This window comes from Heptranchias perlo, chromosome 11, assembly GCF_035084215.1.
Source record: "Heptranchias perlo isolate sHepPer1 chromosome 11, sHepPer1.hap1, whole genome shotgun sequence".
In the NCBI taxonomy this organism is placed as follows: Eukaryota; Metazoa; Chordata; class Chondrichthyes; order Hexanchiformes; family Hexanchidae; genus Heptranchias; species Heptranchias perlo.
Genome location: NC_090335.1, coordinates 63606822 through 63627122, shown reverse-complemented (window position 1 = coordinate 63627122; position 20301 = coordinate 63606822). Strand labels below are relative to the sequence as shown.

At 43.0% G+C, this 20301-nt stretch overlaps 1 protein-coding gene across 3 annotated transcripts in view; it reads left to right on the top strand.

The window, feature by feature from the left end:
• LOC137327001 (potassium voltage-gated channel subfamily E member 2-like) overlaps positions 1 to 20301 on the top strand; it is an 88912-nt gene that overhangs the window by 22205 nt on the left and 46406 nt on the right. The window contains exons 1-2 of one of the 3 annotated variants that reach the window (XR_010964327.1): positions 574 to 656; positions 9032 to 9968. Coding sequence is in view for 1 of the 3 variants with exons in the window: in XM_067992377.1 (XP_067848478.1) it covers positions 556 to 656 (101 nt within the window). In the remaining 2 variants the exon portion in view is untranslated. Of the gene's footprint in view, positions 1 to 237; positions 657 to 9031; positions 9969 to 20301 lie in introns of those variants that run through there. The other 2 variants (XR_010964328.1, XM_067992377.1) reach the window with 2 other exon arrangements.

Below are 20301 nucleotides of genomic sequence, written 5' to 3'. Positions count from 1 at the left end.
TTTTTTATTTTGTTCCAGCACATATAAACAGCTCAGTTAAGTGGAGGCAAACAGGCCTCAACCTGTAGGTAGTTAAGGGAAAGAGTGCGCCAAACAACCTGTTTGAAATTACCAGGGAACAGTTATTTATTGTAAGGCCTGGTGGTACTTTGATAAGGGGCATTGTAAATGGTTAGCTTTGAAGCTAAAGTTGGCGAAGCTATGTTCATTGGTTTTATGTGATGTGTGTGAAGGTTTTAATAAAAACTGCCAGAACCCAAGTGTCTTATATTACAATAAATTTCCTCTTTAAACTGTTCAACTTTCTTGGATGTTACTCAGCGGTACTCAGTAACGTAGACAGCTAAGGACCGGTTTCGCGCACCCCCGCCTGGCGGGAATGGTGCGGGCGGGGATTTTAAATGGCGGTGGAGAGGTTCGCACCACTTTCCCGAAGCATTCCCGCCCTCCACCACTTTTACTTGCCTGAATTCAGGCACAGGAAAACTGCCCGCCGCAGAGGAGCGGGGGCCTAATTTAAATGGCAGTGTCGCTTCCTGATGACATCATCGGGACATGTACGCCATTTTAACTGCGGGACGGACTAAGCCCCGTGGAGTCTTCAACCTGTCGGCAAAAGTTGGCGGCAGCAAGGATGCTCGCTACAGGAGGCCCAGGTAAGTGACTTTTTAAAACAATTTTAATGGTTCTTCGTGGGCCACGAGGAGCAGTCTGTTTGGAGTGTTTCTTAAACCAAGGTTGTTGTTGTTGTTTCATTGAATGTTGAAATCTAGTGAACATTTCTCTATTTGTGTATCAAGGATTTTGCCTCCTTTTATTTTTGAAGCCTTAAGTTTGCTAAGGCACGCTTTCAAGTGTTAGCCTTGGCTCATTTGGTAGCACTTCCGCCTCTCAGTCAGAAGGTTGTGGGTTCAAAGTCCCACTCCAGGGATTTGAGCACAAAATCTAGACTGACACTCCAATGCAGTATTGAGGGAGTGCTGCACTGACGGGATGCAGTCCTTTGGGTGAGATGTTAAATCGAGGCCCCGCTTGTCCTTTCAGGTAGACGTAAAAGATCCCTTGGTACTATTTTGAAGAAGAGCAGGGGAGTTCATGTCCTTGCCAATATTTATCCCTCAGCCAACGTCACTTAAACAGATTATCTGGTAATCATCTCATTGCTGTTTGTGGGAGCTTGTTGTGCGAAAATTGGGTGTCGTGTTTCCTACATTACAACAGTGATTACACTTCCAAAGTACTTTATTAGCTGTAAAGCACTTTGGGGCGTCCTGAGAACATAAGAACATAAGAACATAAGAAATTGGAGCAGGACTAGGCCAATCGGCCCCTCGAGCCTGCTCCGCCATTCAATAAGATCATGGCTGATCTGATCCCAACCACAAATCTAAAGAACACAAGAAGTCGGAGCAGGACCCGGCCACATAGCCCCTGGGCCCTCTCCGCCACCCACAGGGCATTGACCGATCCGAACTCAGCTTCATGTCCAATTTCCTGCCCGCTCCCCATAACCCCTAATTCCCTTTACTTCTAGGAAACTGTCTATTTCTGTTTTAAATTTATCTAATGATGTAGCTTCCACAGCTTCCTGGGGCAGCAGATTCCACAGACCTACCACCCTCTGAGTGAAGAAGTTTCTCCTCATCTCAGTTTTGAAAGAGCAGCCCCTTATTCTAAGATTATGCCCCCTAGTTCTAGTTTCACCCATCTTTGGGAACATCCTTACTGCATCCACCCGATCAAGACCCTTCACAATCTTATATGTTTCAATAAGATCGCCTCTCATTCTTCTGAACTCCAATGAGTAGAGTCCCAATCTACTCAACCTCTCCTCATATGTCCGCCCCCTCATCCCCGGGATTAACCGAGTGAACCTTCTTTGTACTGCCTCGAGAGCAAGTATGTCTTTTCTTAAGTATGGAGACCAAAACTGTATGCAGTATTCCAGGTGCGGTCTCACCAATACCTTATATAACTGCAGCAATACCTCCTTGTTTTTATATTCTATCCCCCTAGCAATAAAAGCCAACATTCCGTTGGCTTTCTTGATCACCTGCTGCACCTGCATACCAACTTTTTGATTTTCTTGCACTAGGACCCCCAGATCCCTTTGTACTGCAGTACTTTCCAGTCTCTCGCCATTAAGAAAATAACTTGCTCTCTGATTTTTCCTGCCAAAGTGCATAACCTCACTGAGGTCATGAAAGGTGCTATATGAATGCCTGATAGTGAAGATAAACTTTCACATTGGGACCATGCATTGCACGAAGGAAGAATATGCATATGTACAATCTTCCTCATTTGCTGTCGGGCACAGCAAATGTGGGAGACTGCATTCACTTGCTCACCACCTTCCATCTCTGTAGCTTGCACCTGGAATTTTACCGCCCTCCTTTGCTGCAATTCCTGCATCACCTCCGAGTCTTTACTGAAGGTGCACACCTTGATTCCAAATCTGTTTTTTCTCCCCCCCCCCCTCTCCACTTTCAGTAGAATAATCGCAGGCAGTCCTCTTTAACGGTGAGCAGGATCTCTTTATAAGAGCTGCTGGATTTTCCAACCTGCAGTCAACAAGCTATGCAGCGTGGAAAAGAAACGCAGGTAGTTGATACAAAAAACAAATGAAGGGAGACCATTGCTCACAAAATTCAGGGAAGTTGACTATCTCTGTTGCCGGTGCAGATGTATCCGTACCGCAGCTTGCAAAATCAGGACGGTCATACTGATTTAAAGTAAACTTTCTTCTGATCTATTTGTCATTAATCTTAAATATTGCCTTTCAAATGAATGAAAGGATAAAGCACTATCATTGGCCAAATGTAAAGTGGCAATGGCCATTAATTTATTTTTCTTCTAGAGGTAAAGGGTGAGGCTAAGACTGAATAACATACCTGAGGGAGGGAGGAGTCATCATGTGGTTAATTTTAATGATGATTAAGTTTTGGAAGCAGTGATTGAGGCATAGCAAATCTGGAACCTTCCGGGTCGATTTTCAATTTGCCACCCAGGCATTTAACTGATGTTGCAGATCGACTGCCCAATATAGAAACTGCCAGATTTTCATTGAAATCATTGGAATTGAAGCTATTCCTGGTGTTTGAGCAGCTCTGTTCCTCTGATACTAGTGTCACTGACAATGTCACGGTGCGTGAGATGGAAATTTACAGTCTCCCAGAGACAGAAATTAAATTACGCGTTTTGACACTGCATAGGTTAAATGATATTATGAAAACAAACTTATCACACACAAAGGAGTCAGTTGTTTTCATTGGAAAATCCGGTTGCAGCTGATAAGGTCAAGGCAGCCATTTTGTGTCAGCAATAATGTGGCTCACTGCAATGTCTGAGGCTGGTCTTTCTTCAGAGAACTGAGCCCACATATTTAAAGACTCTTCAGTTAGTGTCTTTAATTCAGAAAAGGTTGACCCAACTTTTTTAGCCCTGAGTGAAGGAAGCTCATGAATGGCATGATTCAGACCCCATGGATCGAGGCGGACTTAAGAGTGAGCAACCACCACAAGGCTACTCAATGCTGGAAAACATTAACCGACCTCTCCAGGACAGGCAAATTAGACAGGAGGCAGCCCTACCTTGTTCCAACGCACTGTAATAAACTCATTTGCCAGTCGCAACCATCTTGCCCTCTGTCATGTTTTGGGATGTTTGATCATTTTTTTCTTCATGGAAAGGATTTTGGGATTGAAATTTTGTTTAAGCGTTGTGTTTTAAAACAAAGTGATCTTGCACAGGTTTGAAAGGAAAGACCACTGGCTGCAGGCATTGAAGAATGTGCATTAAAGCCATACAAACCAATTTAGGGGATCCCACAACTCACAACTTATTTCAAACTGATACATTGAGGGTCTATTCTTTCATCCTATGCCCATTTTCCAGGATAATCAAGGATGTTAAGCAATTCATCAACTCATTGTAGGTAGCCAATTAATATTCACTTCCACTGTGACCAGGATGATTCTATTCATGTGAGCATCGCATGAGGTGCCTGCGGAGAAAATATACCTGGCTGACAGGCCTGCTGGGAAATGCCTGCCCAGGAAGATGTCCAAGGCAGTGTGCCGTTGCTTCCTGGAGTCCCAATTAACAGAAGAGAAGGGAAAGCCCATATTTGGGAGGCAATCAGGTTTTGAACAACAGACTATGAGAAACAGCTCCTGGCACAGAGCTGTAAGCTAGCACTGCAGGAGATCAGGTCTTGTGATCAGAAGTTGCCTAGTGACAAGGGCATGCCAAAAACAAGTAGGTCAGCCAATGAAAAGGGCAGGACACATGGTTTATCATTTTTCCTCATTTTCTGAGCAGAGAAGTGAGATAGAATTAAATAAGTGAATTTGGTTTGACTTGTTCTTCTGTACGTTCACTCTTTATCTGTGAAATAAAGCAGCTTAGTCATTCATACCTAGCCTTCTTTCATCAAGTGGTTCTCAGTCCACCTTTGAAAAGATTGGAGAAGTGTGTGTGAGGGCATGTGCGAGAGACACAATATCCAGATCAGATCATGTTGTTACACCCCGGGGCTATGCTATTATATAGTTAAGAATTGGGCAGCACAGACACACCACTGAACATAAGATGCTCAAACCACTTTCAAGAATGACCAGCCCCATTGTATCTGGGAGAATATCTAAAGAAGATCCTAAACTTGTAATATCTTCACTATGTTAAAAACCATCTTCAATTTACCAGCAACTTGTAGGAGGTATCACAAAACCCTTCACAAAAATTCTCTGCTCTTACAAAGATTTTTTTCTTAAACTCAAGAGGAAAAACCCCCAATACATCTCACATGTTAAGCAGAGATTAAGTTTTTATTCATCACTTTTCAAAAGCTTTCTGCCTTTTCGTACAAACTGAGTCTTGGAGCACTGATCCCTAAAGAAGTATCCTACCCTGCTTGTGTTAGACTGAGCTACATTCAAAATACACTAGATTATAACACTGCCTCACTTACCAAAGAGAAGTTAACTCACAGCGCTGACTAATCTAATCTCATCTAATGTAAAATAATACAACAGTTCGGATATCTGAGAAAATGGATTTGATCTGAACACAGTTTGTTTTAAATAGTCTGTAATGTCATTTTTGACTTTCTTTAACTACTTTATTGTTAAAGTTTATTGAACACTTTACTTTCTATTTAATATTGTCTCAATGCCCTTGGCCAACAGGCTCCATTTTACATATTTTTCAAATTTGTCATACTTTAACTTTTTTCTTCCTTTTTTATAATTTCTACCAACATCATATATCATGACTGGCAATCTGGGCTCTTCCACTGTCAGCGTGTACCAGTTTCTGATCTGATAGATGATGCTTCTCTCACGTCTACTCTCCAATTTCCTGTTTATAATGCCCCTTTAAATTTGGGCGGGGAGGGCGTAAGCGGAAATTGTGCCCATTCTGCCATTATAAGCTGGGAGCTGGCACGAGTTCCCCCCGCAAGGGTCTTATGAAGGCCTGAAACCTTTACTGAGGAAAAGTAATTGAACCCAGACAGGTTTGATTACCTTCCCCAAGAGTCCCACTTGCTTGAAAAGGGAGCAGAAGATGTGGAAATTAAATTTTTTGTTGGACACTTTCAGGGCCTCCTGTCTGCCATTGGACTGGCATAGCACCACTCTGACATTCAGACTGGCACAATAGTCACTTAACCTGCAACCAATAATTCCCCGAATGACCCAGTTGAGATCAGTAACTTGTAATATGGGAAAGTAGGAGCTTAAAACCTGCTACTCATGCCTCTAACACAGCACATCACAGCAAAGGACTGCCCAAAGATGTTGTTTGTGATGCCATACAGTCCAATTCATGTGTATATTGGGTCAAATACGCAGCATAAGGCTCTACAAGTGGCTCTGCAAGTTTATTATGTGGGTAGATGAATCATACAGCATCATTTTTAAACAGGTAGAATCTTTTTAAAGCGAGCAGCTTTAGTAGGCTTGACCTACTCAGTGATCAAAATCTTGCTCACGTCACCCACTCTATTGACTGCATTTTCTTTGACATTCAGATGTACATTCAAAGAAGTAGCTCGACACTTCAAAATTTTAAGGTTGATTTTAACTGTGGCTGCCCGCTTAAACAGGGTGGTACCAGTTGGAGAATGCCGTCAGGTCACTTACCACCTTGTTTACGCCGGTGCTGCAGCTGCTGCCACCTCGGTAGGGACATTTAGACTGGCAGTTGGAAAGCTTACCTGATTCAGGTAGGCAGGAGGTCTTTTTTAATTTGCAAATCGGGGTCCTATGGGGTACAAAGGATCCCGATTGCAATTTTGAGGTACAAGTAGGCAGAACATGCGGCACCCATTAAGCGGCCTAATCATAGAATCCATGGGGGAAAATTGGATAGAGCCTGTTATTGGGCGGGGGTAGCACTATCCGCTATTACCCCGCGCCCAATGGCCGCTGCTCAGGCAGGACAAGACTTTCGTCAAACCTGAGGACTTACCTGCAATCTGCGTTGGAAATCAGCGTTTAACTAGGATTCCATGAATTCACAACTTCCACCAGCAAGGGGAGCGCCAATCTCTTAAAGGCAGGCTGTCTCTTAAAAATCTCTTAAAGGTAGCTGGTACCTGTTACTTGCTATCTGCATGGAGATCAGACATTGCGCACATAAAACACAGATGCAGGTCCCATCCCTATGTTTACAAACTGATGAGTTATGTTAAAACATTAAATAAAGGTTGTGCACTGCTAAATCCCACATCCTCCAATCTGCACCCCAGACCTCACCAACCTGCCGATCTGAGTTGGTACCAGACCTGCGAGAGTGTGTGCACCAAGGTTCTCAGCTGATGCACTGGAGACCTTGGTGCAAGAGGTGGACAGAAGGAGGGACATCCTATATCCGCAGTGGGAGGTGGGAGGGGGGTGGCAAGAGGCCCTCCAGATATATATACCCAAAAGTCAGTGGGAGGCAGCGGGGGACAAAATCAATGCCAGGAGCACAGCACCATGAACATGGATGCAGTGCAGGAAGAAGTTCAATGCTTTGACACGAGTGGTCAAAATGAGTGAGGTTGACTATCATGTGGCATCTGCTACCAACTGCACCACTAGCCGCATCCACTGCTCCACATACTACACCCCCCATCACCCACATACCAACAAACTCTTTCCATCAGATGCTTCCTCTCACCCTTACACATTACTATTGTTGCAAGCCGCCCGCCCACAACTCACAGGGCAAACACACTGGCAGCTATTCAACCATGGCAGGCACATCACCCAGGCACACATCCTGCTTTCTTGCAGATGAAGGTGGCGCATATCAGGAGGCAGCAAGTGGCAGTGACAATTAGCCCCTCGAGCCTGTTCCACCATTCAATGAGATCATGGTGGACCTGTGACCTAACTCCATATAACCACCCTAGCCCCATATCCCTTAATGCCCTTGGTTCACAGAAATCTAACAATTTCACATTTAGAATTCACAATTCAGCTAGCATCAACTGCCGTTTGCAGAAGAGCGTTCCAAACTTCTCCCACCCTTTGAGTGTAGAAACATTTCCTAACTTCACTCCTGCACGTCCTGGCTCTAAATGTTAGGCTATGTCCCCTAGTCCTAGTATTCAAGTATAGGATACCTCCAAAAACAGTTACAAATGTCTCGGCAACCAGAAGCAATAATCCAGCCACTAACCTGTAAATCCTGCATGGTCCCTTGGTGGTGGTGGGGGTCCGCTGGTGGGCGCCCACCTAAGACACGTTCAGATGGTTGGGGTTAAGACTGTGCGTCAAGTTGATCGTTAAGTCCCAAAATGGTGTCTGTCACCTTAAATCAGCATTGCACACTGATTGTATCCATTTTCTCCTTACTTTACACACTTCCGGCGTTCGTTATCTGCGCCTGCACTAACTCCTATACCAAGATGGCGTCCGGCGCACGTCACGCTAGAAACGAGTGCCATCTTGGCACTTCGGGTGGCCGAAACAATGGGTGCTACACGGCCCAATTTAGCACCCATGAATCATAGAATGGTTACAGCACAGAAGGAGGCCATTCAGCCCGTCGAGCCCGTGCCGGCTCTCTGCAAGAGCAATCCAAGTTAGTCCCACTCCCCCGCCCTATCCCTGTAGCCCTGCAAATTTTTTCCCTTCAACGACTTATCCAATTCCCTATTGAAAGCCATGATTGGATCTGCTGCCACCACCACCCTCTCAAGCAGTACATTCCATATCACAGCCACTTGCTGTGTAAAAAAAAGTTTTTTCTCATGTGGCCTTTGGTTCTTTTGCCAATCACCTTAAATCTATGTCCTCTGGTTCTTGAACCCTCTGCCAATGGGAACAGTTCCTCTGTATCTACTCTGTCCAGACCCTTCATGATTTTGAATACCTCTATCAAATATCCTCTCAACCTTCTCTGCTCCAAGGCGAACAACCCCAGCTTCTCCAGTCTATGCACGTAACTGAAGTCCCTCATCTCTGGAATCATTCTAGTAAATCTCTTCTGCACCCTCTCTAAGGCATTACCTTTATTCATTCCTTAAATTTAACATTACCCCTGGTAAGTTGGAGGAATTTACTTATAAAGTGCGGTGCCCAGAACTGGATGCAATACTCCATTTGTGGCCGAACCAGTGTTTTATAAAGGTTCATCATAACCTCCTTGCTTTTGTACTCTATGCCTCTAAGGGGCTGAATGGCTTACTCATGTTCCTATGTTAAGAGCAAAGACCCACCATGAGAGAAGTGGCCTTTTGTGCAGTGCCCATTTTATATGGGTGCTGAGAGTCTCAAGTGCTGTTCAGGCTGCATTATGGATCATAGCCGTCATTTCCACATGTTGCAGGTTGTTGATGAGTGTACCCCACGATTGCTGAGATCTCGGATTTCAGCTCCACCAGTATCTATGTCCTCTGGTTTTTGACCCTTTTGCCAATGGGAACAGTTTCTCTCTCTCTGCTCTGTCTAAACCCCTCATGATTTTGAATCCTTGAAGTCCTGGAGGCCGCTCTAAAATGTCTTAACAGCTTTCTCACCTTTTATTTTTGTGATGCCAGGAGAAGCTCTGCCTGCCGACCGCCAGTTTTGCGGCAAAAGTTGAAATCGATCCCTTTGTGGCTAAGCATTGAACTTAACTGACTCGAGTTTGAAGGGTTCTAAAAATTCCCACATTTTTCATATCATCAACGAGGATATGACTTTTTAGACTTTTATGGCAGAGGACCCAACTGCTGGGTTAAATATGTATCCCTGCAGACATGCCTGGGCTTGTTGGGACAGTGTGGATTGTTCCTGAAAACCAGACAATGAGAGTAGCCCTTTAAAACAATCAACCCAGAGAAAGACTTCAGCTTACACGAAACTAAAGCCCTTCAAAACCTTGCATAAATCAATCAATGCAATTATGCAAACCCATCAATACAATGGCTTTCAGTTCAAGCCTAGTTATGGGGACAGGAAACCAACAATCACCGGAAGAAGCCCACCATAATCAGACAAAGAACTAACCTTGTTTTGGGAATCAGATAAGAAATTCAAAAAACAGTATAACTGGGGACCAGCTACGAAGCAGAAAAAAATTTGGTTTTGGAGCAGGTTCTAAGCAGTTCAGCTTTAAACAGCAGTTTTGGAGCAGCCCTACACGAAGATCGTCCACCCACAACTGCGCCTTACCGTACCAACAGACTCTATCCAACTGAAGAACCTTCGCAGATTCCACAGACCAGGACCACGTGGGGACGGCAGGGCCCAGAGGACACAAAGAGCGTACCCCAAAACTGCAACCGGCTTACCTGGCTGGATTTCGAACTGTCAAGGAACCCTGGTTTGGTGAGCATGATTCCTGACCTCTCCTAGTTCAATTTAGTTAGGTTTTGGGGGTGGGACAAGGGTAAGGGGATTAGTAGGGTGATTTTCCCTCGTTATGCCGTGTGTTCCCCATTCTTAACTAAGTGTTCTTTGTATCTCAGTGTTATCCTAATGTTATAGGTTCATTTGTGACTTCAATAAACCCAGTTTCTTTTCTTGTACCAAACCCAGTTGTCTGCTGCATTTTTTTGTCACAACCCCCAAATAAGTCCAAGGTCTAGAACCCAGGGAGTGGGAGCGATTCGGACCGCTCAGAAGTCAGAGGTGAAGCTGACACACACCACCACCCCCTACAAGTTGTGAGTTCGGAACCTTATTGAACTTGAATTCAAAATTTGGTTTAATTTTATATTCTAAGTATACGCATGAAGAACATTTATTTGAAACAGTTACAGGCATAAATGCATTTTTATTAGAGGGGAAAGGAGAGCTAGGAGGAGTACTTTTTGTTCAACGTACTCCCTGTTTCATTAAAAAAATAGTAATCTGAGTATTTTTTTTGATAGTTCAAAAGTTTGTCACCAGCAGGGACACCATGGAACCTGGTGTCCCTCTCCAACAGGCTGTTGTGGTGATGTTCAACCCCAGGAAAGGATATTGTAAGTTGTGGTGCAGGTTTTTTTCAAATTGCAGCTTTGCCATTATAAAGTGATTATTATTGAACCCATAAAATGCACATGGAAGTTTCACACGGCACTTATATTTTATTGGAAAATGAATTGTGCAACTTAAAATAATACAATTCAGAAAACAACCTAGTACATCAAGCTTTTTTTTACTCAGAACATACTGTGGGGTAGATTTTATCTTTGTGCGACAGTGTAAAACGGGTGAAAGCGAATCGGCAGCCTGTTTTACATCTCTCCCGATTTTTATTTCCATTGACTTCAAATGGAAATAAAAGATTGGGAGAGATGTAAATCAGGCTGTTGAATCACTATCACCCGCTTTACACTTCTGCACAAAGTCAAAATCTACCCCTGTGAGGGTGCTGGGCCTTTAAATACTTGACGTTCTGGCAGTCACTAGGCAGTTGATTAATTGCTGAACGAGTAGGACTTGGGTTCCCAATCAGCAGAAAGCAAGGCATCAAGCTGCTATTGTGTAAGGTTCAAAATACTTGGAAATTTTAAACTTTAAACATCGAATTTACTTACTTGCAATTGCTAATAAAAAAAATCTTACTAAAAGAGCACACAAATGAGACTTGAGGGCAGGGACTGAGAGCACAATGTTGCAGTCTTATATCCCAATCATGCCTATACTGGCAGTGGAGCCTTTCAATTCCTGCCCTTTCTGTGTATTCCGATATTCAAACCCCAAGAGAAGAGCTGACCATAAGTAAACTCCTCAAACTTACTAGGGGTAATGTTAAATTTAAGGAATGAATAAAGGTAATGGGTGAAGGAGGATATCTTTAGAAATGATTTCTTATCCAAAATTATATACTGTAATCTTAATTAAGATTGTAATCCTGGATGTTGTTATTACTGGAAAAAGAACATCGAGTGTTGTACAGGGAAGGATTGTCGAGTCATAAGAATGATAATTATTCAGTGAGATAGAGAAAATGTCACTTCAAAGGTACAATTGTAACAAACATTGGAAAATATATTATGGACTGGGACTCTTCTTCATCCTGAATTGTGGACTAGAATTTAAACTCATTAACGGGCAGCTCAAAGGTGTAATTTCCTTCCTTTTGTCCAGTTTGTGGTGCAAGTGGAGCCAGGACAATACGTTTTTGTCCCAATTCTACCCAATGCAGTTTCTATAATTAATCAATTAACCACAAATCTGCAGAAATCTGGTTTGCTTAGCCAAGATATTTTAATTGCACAACAGTTTGCACCAGCAATGGGCTGTGCCTTGGCTCACAACTGACATATACATGAGACAGTATAATCGAAGAATTGTGCTCTTTGTGTGGATTTCTCAATCCCCATAACTTGCCTAAGATGACCTTGTATTTCTGGCCAGAAACCCAGCCCTGGTTTTTAGAGCACAGTATCCCTTTTTGAGAGCCTGGGTGTTTCATCTAACCAGAGAGATTGTATTCACTTCATTAGTAATCTCTTGCTAATTTTCTTCTACACCAGGGACAACTTGTTCTTCCCTGTCCCAAATTACTTCTCTTCACATAGGATGGTCTTATCCACCAGGATGTCTTATTAGATCCTCAGTAAAACTTATATTGTTGCAGCACAGGGAAATTTCTTCAGCTTTCATAAGAACATATGAAATAGGAGCAGGAGTAGGCCATATGGCTCCTCGAACCTGCTCCACCATTCAATCAGATCATGGCTGATCTTTGACCTCAACTCCACTTTGCCACCTGATCCCCATATCTCTTGATTCCCTTAGATTCAAAAAATCTATTGCTCTCAGCCTTGAATATACTCAACAACTGAGCATCCACAGCCCTCTGAGGTAGAGAATTCCAAAGATTCACAACTCTCTGAGTGAAGAAATTCCTCCTCATCTCAGTCCTAAATGGCTTACTCCTTATCCTGAAACTCTGCCCCCTAGTTCTAGACTCTTCAGCCAGGAGAAACAGCCTCTCAGCATCTACCCTGTCAAGCCCTCTCAAAATCTTAAATGTTTCAAAGAGATCACCTCTCATTCTTCTAGACTCCAGAGAATATAGGCCCATTCTACTCACTCTCTCCTCATAGGACAACCCTCTCATCTCAGGAATCAATCTAGTGAACCTTCATTGCACCACCTCTAAGGCAAGTATATCCTCTCTTAGATAAGGAGTTCAAAACTATACACAGCACTCCAGGTGTGGTCTCACTAAGGCCCTATACAATTGTAGCAGGACTTCCTTACTCTTGTACTCCAACACCCTTGCAATAAAGGCCAGCATACCATTTGCCTTCCTAATTGCTTGCTGTACCTGCATGTTAACTTTTTGTGTTTTGTGTAGGAGGGCACACAAATCTCTCCGAACACCAACATTTAATAGTTTCTTACCATTTAAAAAATATTCTGTTTTTCTATTCTTCCTACCAAAGTGAACGACCTCACATTTCCCCACATTATACTCCATCTGCCACCTTCTTGCCCACTCACTTAACCCGTCTATATCCCTTTGCACACTTTGTGTCCTCCTCACAGCTTACTTTTCCACTAAGCTTTGTATCGTCAGCAAACTTGGATACATTACACTTGGCCCCTTCAGCTAAGTCATTAAGATAGATTGTAAACAGCTGAGGCCCAAGCACTGATCCTTGCGGCATCCCATTAATTGCAGCCTGCCAACCTGAAAATGATCCATTTATTCCTGCTCTCTGTTTTCTATCCTTTCTTTTCTAATGGGTTTCTTCCAACACAGCTGGAATTCTTTCAAATTATCAATTTGAATGATTATCATGAAGGATTGGGTTTTCCACAACGCTGTCCCTTTTGCAGCTTTTCTGCAATTCTCTCATACTTTACCGGATTTGTTGAAATGTCCAACTTCTGTAACAGCGCATAAAAAATCGTGAGAAAGTTGTTGAACTATTGACAGTGGAGGAACTGGACAATGCACTGTTTGGAATTTCAGACCCCCTAGAACTACCAGTCAGCCCCCTCACCCTCCTCACCTCCTTCCCTGATGAGATGAGATGAAGTTGTACAGTCTCGCCCTAGTTTCCAGTGTAAGTCCAACTCAACATTCAGAGAGACCGTAATGATAACTGATGTGGGAAGTAGAAATAAACCACACTGGACCAGTCTGGGCAAGGCTGGTGAGCAGAGGGCTCATATTCTGTATTTGGCTATGCTTTACTTGACCAAGAAGTGGTTGGTGTTACTACTGGGTAATAAAAGTAGAAAAACACTCCATTTCCTTGTAATAACATTCCTCACCTTAACGGATACAAAAATACATGACAGCAAAATGCAAATTCTGAGCAAAAATACATCAACTTTTAAAAATTAAGTTACTACTCATCTCTAATCAAATAATGGGTCAGGATCTTGCTGCTAACCTGTAGCTTTGGCTACTAGCCAGTGAATAGTACAATGAAGAGAAGACATCAATTATAAAAGTTTAGAAAAGGAGTAAATAATTCAAAAAAACACAAGAAAAGGAAAAATTAGTAAAATACCTGGAAAAAAGTAGAACTATAACTAGGAGAGAAAAGGGGATTAGAATGTTTAAAAAGTACTTTTTTTGTGAATCATGGTCTACTTCCAGCTGTGAAAATTCACTAATATTTAAGTTCTGGATCTTGAGCAGCTGTCAGTGTTTGATGTCATCTTTATTATCACAAATGGAGTACTGGAACTCCTCAATCACAACCTACCTCCTTTCCCCTACCCTCAGCTCCCTTCATCTCCCCCACCCTTCCTTTTCTCCTTATCCCCATTCCTTCTTTTCCCCTCCCCTCTCTCCTTCCCTCCCCTATCCTCTTCTCTCCTTCTTTCTCTCTTCCTTTCCTCCATTTCTCTCTCTACCTCTCCTTCTTTCCTCCCCTACCTTTCCTGAGTCCAATAATAGCCCCACCCTCTAACCCCTGTTGACCTGAATACTGGACTTGGTCTTGACTCTCTATGTGCAATGCCATAGGAACATAGGAACATAGGAAGATAGGAACAGGACCAGGCCATTTAGCCCCTTGAGCCTGTTCCGCCATTCAATGAGATCATGGCTGATCTGTGACCTAACTCCATACCTTAGCCCCATATCCCTTAATATCTTTGGTTAACAAAAATCTATCAATCTCGGATTTAAAATTGACAATTGAGCTAGCATCAACTGCCGTTTGTGGAAGAGAGTTCCAAACTTCTACTGTGTCGAAGTGTTTCCCAACTTCACTCCTGAAAGTCCTGGCTCTAATTTTTGGGCTATGTCCCCTCGTCCTAGACTCCCTAACCAGCGGAAATAGTTTCTCTCTATCTACCCTATCAATTTTTTTTTATTCGTTCATGGGATGTGGGCGTCGCTGGCGAGGCCAGCATTTATTGCCCATCCCTAATTGCCCTTGAGAAGGTGGTGGTGAGCCGCCTTCTTGAACCGCTGCAGTCCGTGTGGTGAAGGTTCTCCCAAAGTGCTGTTAGGTAGGGAGTTCCAGGATTTTGACCCAGCGACGATGAAGGAACGCCAATATATTTCCAAGTCGGGATGGTGTGTGACTTGGAGGGGAACGTGCAGGTGGTGTTGTTCCCATCACACTCCTGACTTGTGTTCTTGTAGATGTGGAAAGGCTTTAGGGAGTCAGGAGGTGAGTCACTTGCCGCAGAATACCCAGCCTCTGACCTGCTCTTGTAGCCACGGTATTTGTATGGCTGGTTCAGTTAAGTTTCTGGTCAATGGTGACCCCCAGGATGTTGATGGTGGGGGATTTGGCAATGGTAATGCCATTGAATGTCAAGGGGAGATGGTTAGACTCTCTCTTGTTGGAGATGGTCATTGCCTGGCACTTGTCTGGCGTGAATGTTACTTGCCACTTATGAGCCCAAGCCTGGATGTTCCCCTTAATATCTTGAAAGCTTCAATCAAATCACCCCTTAATCTTCTAAATTCCAGGGAATACAATCCTAGTTAGTGTAACCTCACCTCGTAATTTAATCCTTGGAGTCCAGGTATCATTCTAGTAAATTTATGCTGCGCTCCCTCCAAGGCCAATATATCCTTCCTAAGGTGTGGTACCAAAACTGACCACAGTACTCCAGGTGTGGTCTAACCAGGGCTTTGTATAGCTGTAGCTTAACTTCTACCCCCTTGTATTCTCGTCCTCCAGATATAAAGGCCAGCATTGCATTAGCCTTTTTGATTATTTTCTGTACCTTTCCATGACATTTTAATGATCTATGTACATGGACCCCTAAGTCTCTTTGGACCTCCACTGTTTTGAGCTTTTCACCATTTAGAAAGTACTCTGATCTATCCTTTTTAGGTTCAAAGTGGATGACCTCACACTTGCCTACATTGAAATCCATTTGCTACAGTTTTGCCCATTCACTTAATCTATTAATATCTCTCTGTAATTTTATGCTTCCATCTATACTGCTTACAATGCTGGTATCTTTGTGTCATTGGCAAACTTGGATATGTGGCTCTCTATCCCATCATCTACGTTGCCAATAAATACAGTGAATAGTTGAGGCACCAACACAGATCCCTGTGGGACACCGCTAGTCACATCCTGCCAATTTGAGTACCTGCCTATTATCCCTACTCTCTGTCTCCTGTCACTCAGCCAATTTTCCTAACCAGGTCAATAATTTGCCCTTAATTCCATGAGCTTCAACTTTAGCTAACAATCTCTTTCTTATGAGGGACTTTATCGAATGCCTTCTGGAAGTCCATATAAACAACATCCATAGACATTCCCCTGTCCACTACTTTAGTCACCTCTTCAAAAAATTCAATCAGGTTCATCAGGCATGAACTACCCTATACAAATCCGGCATGGGAGATAGACTAATGTTTTATCATTTTAAGACCATGTCTTTTAAATATGCTATTTATTTTCTAGTAAATAATCATGGCCTGAAAATGACATTGTGCAATATTATTGTATAACTACTTAATGCCTTTGTAATAGATAACTCTCTAAGAACAACTCTGTAGAGGATGTATTGGGCTGGATTTTCGTTTGAAATTCCACCCGAAATTAGCAGAATTGCAATGAAGAATGATGGAAAATTTGGGCGGCAAGTCTTACTGCCGCCTCACTGCCCTGACTGGCATTTCCATTTATTGGCCCCTGTCGGGACCGTTACTTGCCACTCATTCCTTACCTGCCACATGCAAAAGTCAGTAGACGATGGGTCCCTGGAAGATTTTCCCCTTTTCCGCTCACTTACCGCTGCTTCCTGGGGATGTCATACGGAATAGGCCCCAGGAAGTGGTGGTAAAGGCATCGAGGGCCCCAGTGGATGGAGGGGACCCTGCAGCAGCCTCTTGTCCCTCCAGCCTGGGCCCATCTCGTACTTGCTGAAGGTCTTAGTCTCGGCTTTGAAACCACCTTTGGGACACTTCTGCCCACCTCCTCTGGTGTTGCAGCAGTGTCCCTGCAACAGCACTGTCAGGATTGTGCTCTTTGCACTGATGGGCACCTCCTTGGTGGCAACAATAGTGGACACGTGGCTTTCGGTGTATAGACAACGTGGTGAAGCTGTTAAAAGAGCTAATGGAATACTGGACATACAGTGGAGTACTTATTTCCAGAGGTTATGCTGGGGCTTTGCAGTGGTCAGATTACATTTTGAGTATTGTGTACAATTCTGGTTACGACACGCCACAAAAAAAAGTAGAAATGGAACAGAGAAGAGCAACAAGACCAATTCCAAGTGTGAAGGGGTTGAGTTCTGAGGAAAGATTGGAGAACGAGCTCTATGGTCTTCAATGAAAATGGTTAAAAGGAAACTTCATCTGGATAAATAAAATATTTAATGGTATAGAGAAGACAACCCAAGAATATTACCTCAAAGGAAGCAGGTCAAAAACATAAATAAATGAAAAATAAAATTAAAATAGATATCAGGAAGAAATTCAAATGACAGTGGGTGGGAGGAGGCTCGTGTGGAGCATAAAAATTGGCATGGACCAGTTGGGCCGAATGGCCTGTTTCTGTGCTGTACATTCTATGTAATTCTGTGTCTTGAAATCATGCCGTGTGTTATTAGAAACAAATGATTTAACAAGTTCTTATGTGGTTTCTCTGCATGTCAAATGAAGGAAACAGAAAAATAATGATTAAATATTAAAGAGGTGAAAAAAGGAGTTTCATACCAATGTTCAGGTGTGTTTGTAACATTGCACAGTATTATTTCGAGGGAAAAGAATAACAAATGTTAGGAGTAATCCGCCAGGCCAGGTGGTAAAGATGGAAATATTGGCCTGCTTTCAAAATGCAATTGGATACTATAATGGGCACGCTAGGGTATGGGAGCTTAGAGCTTCAATGGTGTGAATGGCCTTTCGCGACCTTGACTTTTGAATGTTATTACGTTAATGGTTCACTGGGTTTATCTTTGTATAGCTGGCTGTATGACCCCGGGTCATGTTAGATTTAAGAACACAAAGGACAAAACTGAAATCAATATTTTTATGGAAACCAAGTTATATTCAACTGCCTTTTCATTATTTCTGACTACTTACTAAGGATCAGCCTCTACCTGTCTCAGGACACAAGGCTGTTTGGCCATTCCCTATCAAGTATAACAATCTTCGTGGAACTGGAAGGCACAGTGGGTTAAAGCTAGCTTTTCACCCTTGGAACCTGAGTTCAAATCCAGCCCAGACTGATGGGGTGAAAGTCTCCTTGGTCTACTGGCTTTAAGGGTCCTATGTGAAATGAGTTTGGGCAGCCTGAATTCAGTTTCTAGTGGGAAGAAAACTGCCTCTAATTTGGGAATTATTGGCACTGTCTCTCAAACAATCCTCTGATCTGAGCAGGGTCTAGGTGCACACTTGCAGCCACAGAAGGTAAGTTTTTGCCTTTCCAGGGACCCAGCAGAACAGACATAGGTAGCCCGTTTTACACCCGGCCTGAACTGCTTTTCCATTGCTTCAAGACAAATTTCACCCCCAGGAGGTGGAGGCATCCTGGTTGCTGATTTTGGAGGACATGGAACTGCTGTTGCGGGTCTTTCAGGCCTGGAACGAGGTTGGCTTTTCTGCTGTGCTTCCAGGCACAAAGCCAGGGGTAGTTCCGCACTGGTGAATGACCTGAACCGAGGAATATGGGGGGGTTCCGGTTGGGGGGAGGGGCAATAAATATTTATTCTTTAAATATGTTGCCAAACACAAAGGAGTAGATTTTTGTCTTTACTACTTGGGCATTTAAACATTGCCTGGGAAGATCGCAGAGAGGAGAATATGTCAGGGAGAATTACACGTCTCTAACAGAAGCTGCCTGACCCTTCCATTTAAATTAACGAAAGGAAAATTGGGTGAGTTCTATAACAGGCACGCCAATCTTCCTGCCCAATTTTCCTCTCTGTGCTTTGCTTAGCTGATACTTACACCCAGGCAGTAAAGGCAAAAATCTACCCCAAAACTTGAATGTATTTACATTAGGGATAGGACTAGCCACCATTCTAGTAGAACATGTTATCATTTTGTGTGTGTGTGTGTCTGAGTTCAAGTTTGGTTCTGTGGGCCAGTTCGATCTGAACTGACTCAGTCTGTGCCAGAACAGGCCCATTATAGGCGATTGTCCAGCAAAATCTAACCCAAATACCAAGACAACAATCGAAGGAGTAGAGTAAACCGATGACTAATTGGACTGTCCCCTAGATGTTTTGCAATGACAGCACATTCTCATGACAATCTGATGTTCATCATTTATAGAGTCCATATCTTACTATCATGCTCCATTACTTTGTGAACCTTGCTTGGTCATTATTGCTGCAACTGATTAAAGTGTATGAAGTTTTCCATTCACTTAGTACAACTGGTCTTGTTTTCTCATAGCAGATAATTAGAAACGTACTGAAAAAAAGAGAATTATCAGGTATGAATAGTGTATTGTCCTCACTGTCAACTTTCACAAATTTTCTCACACGGTGTGAGTTATTTCATAGCTTCTCAGATAACATTTAATTCCTTGCCAAGGACACCCGGTGCTTCAGTTGCAATAACCTCTATGATGCAATGCCTTCTCCTGAGACACGTGGATTAATTTCCTTTAAAGCCTAAGGTGATGATTAGTTAAATATTTATAAACATTGTGCAACCGAAACGTTATTTGAAAAGATGCAAATCAATTTAGTGTGGTGAAATTTGAGCAATAACATAAAAGCAACAACAACACTCCTTTGACGTAGAAAAACATGCCAAAGTGCTTCACAGAAACGTTATTAAGGAGATGGGTTTTAAGCAGGGTCTTAAAGCAGGAGAGGGAGGTGGAGGGCTGGATGGGGTTTAGGAGGGGATTTCCAGAACATGGTCCCTAGGTGCCGAAAGCACGGGCACCAATGATGGGTTAAAAGGAGGGAGTAATGCACAAGATGTTAGAGTCAGAGGAATGGAAAGTTTGGAGAGGGGAGTTGTAGGGCTGGAAAGGGTTACACAAATAGGGAGGGGAAGGCCATGAACAATACAAACTGTATGTGAATGGAAAATGAAGTATTTGGAAGCCACAGTACAGTAAAACCCTTGTAAGATTGTCTTAAACAGAGCTTGATTAAGAATTCTTGGGGCCCTGGACACCAAAAACATTCGGGGCACATTCACACCCCTCGTACAACCCCTCCCACCCCAATCTAATATCAGTATTTATATCGTAATGAATCTGATGACTCAGCCATGCTCCTTCTGACAGTACTTTTAATGCTAGAATATTTGGATCCAGTGGTTGTATGCATTATTTTTGCATTATGGAGAGTTATCATTTTCCAGTATTCTCGTCATCTCTCCTTAAGGTGTTAGCTTCTATTAAGGCTCAATTCCATAGGTGCCAATTGCCCTCCAGTACTTCATCCAAATGGTCATTCTTCATATGTAAGCCTAGACAGT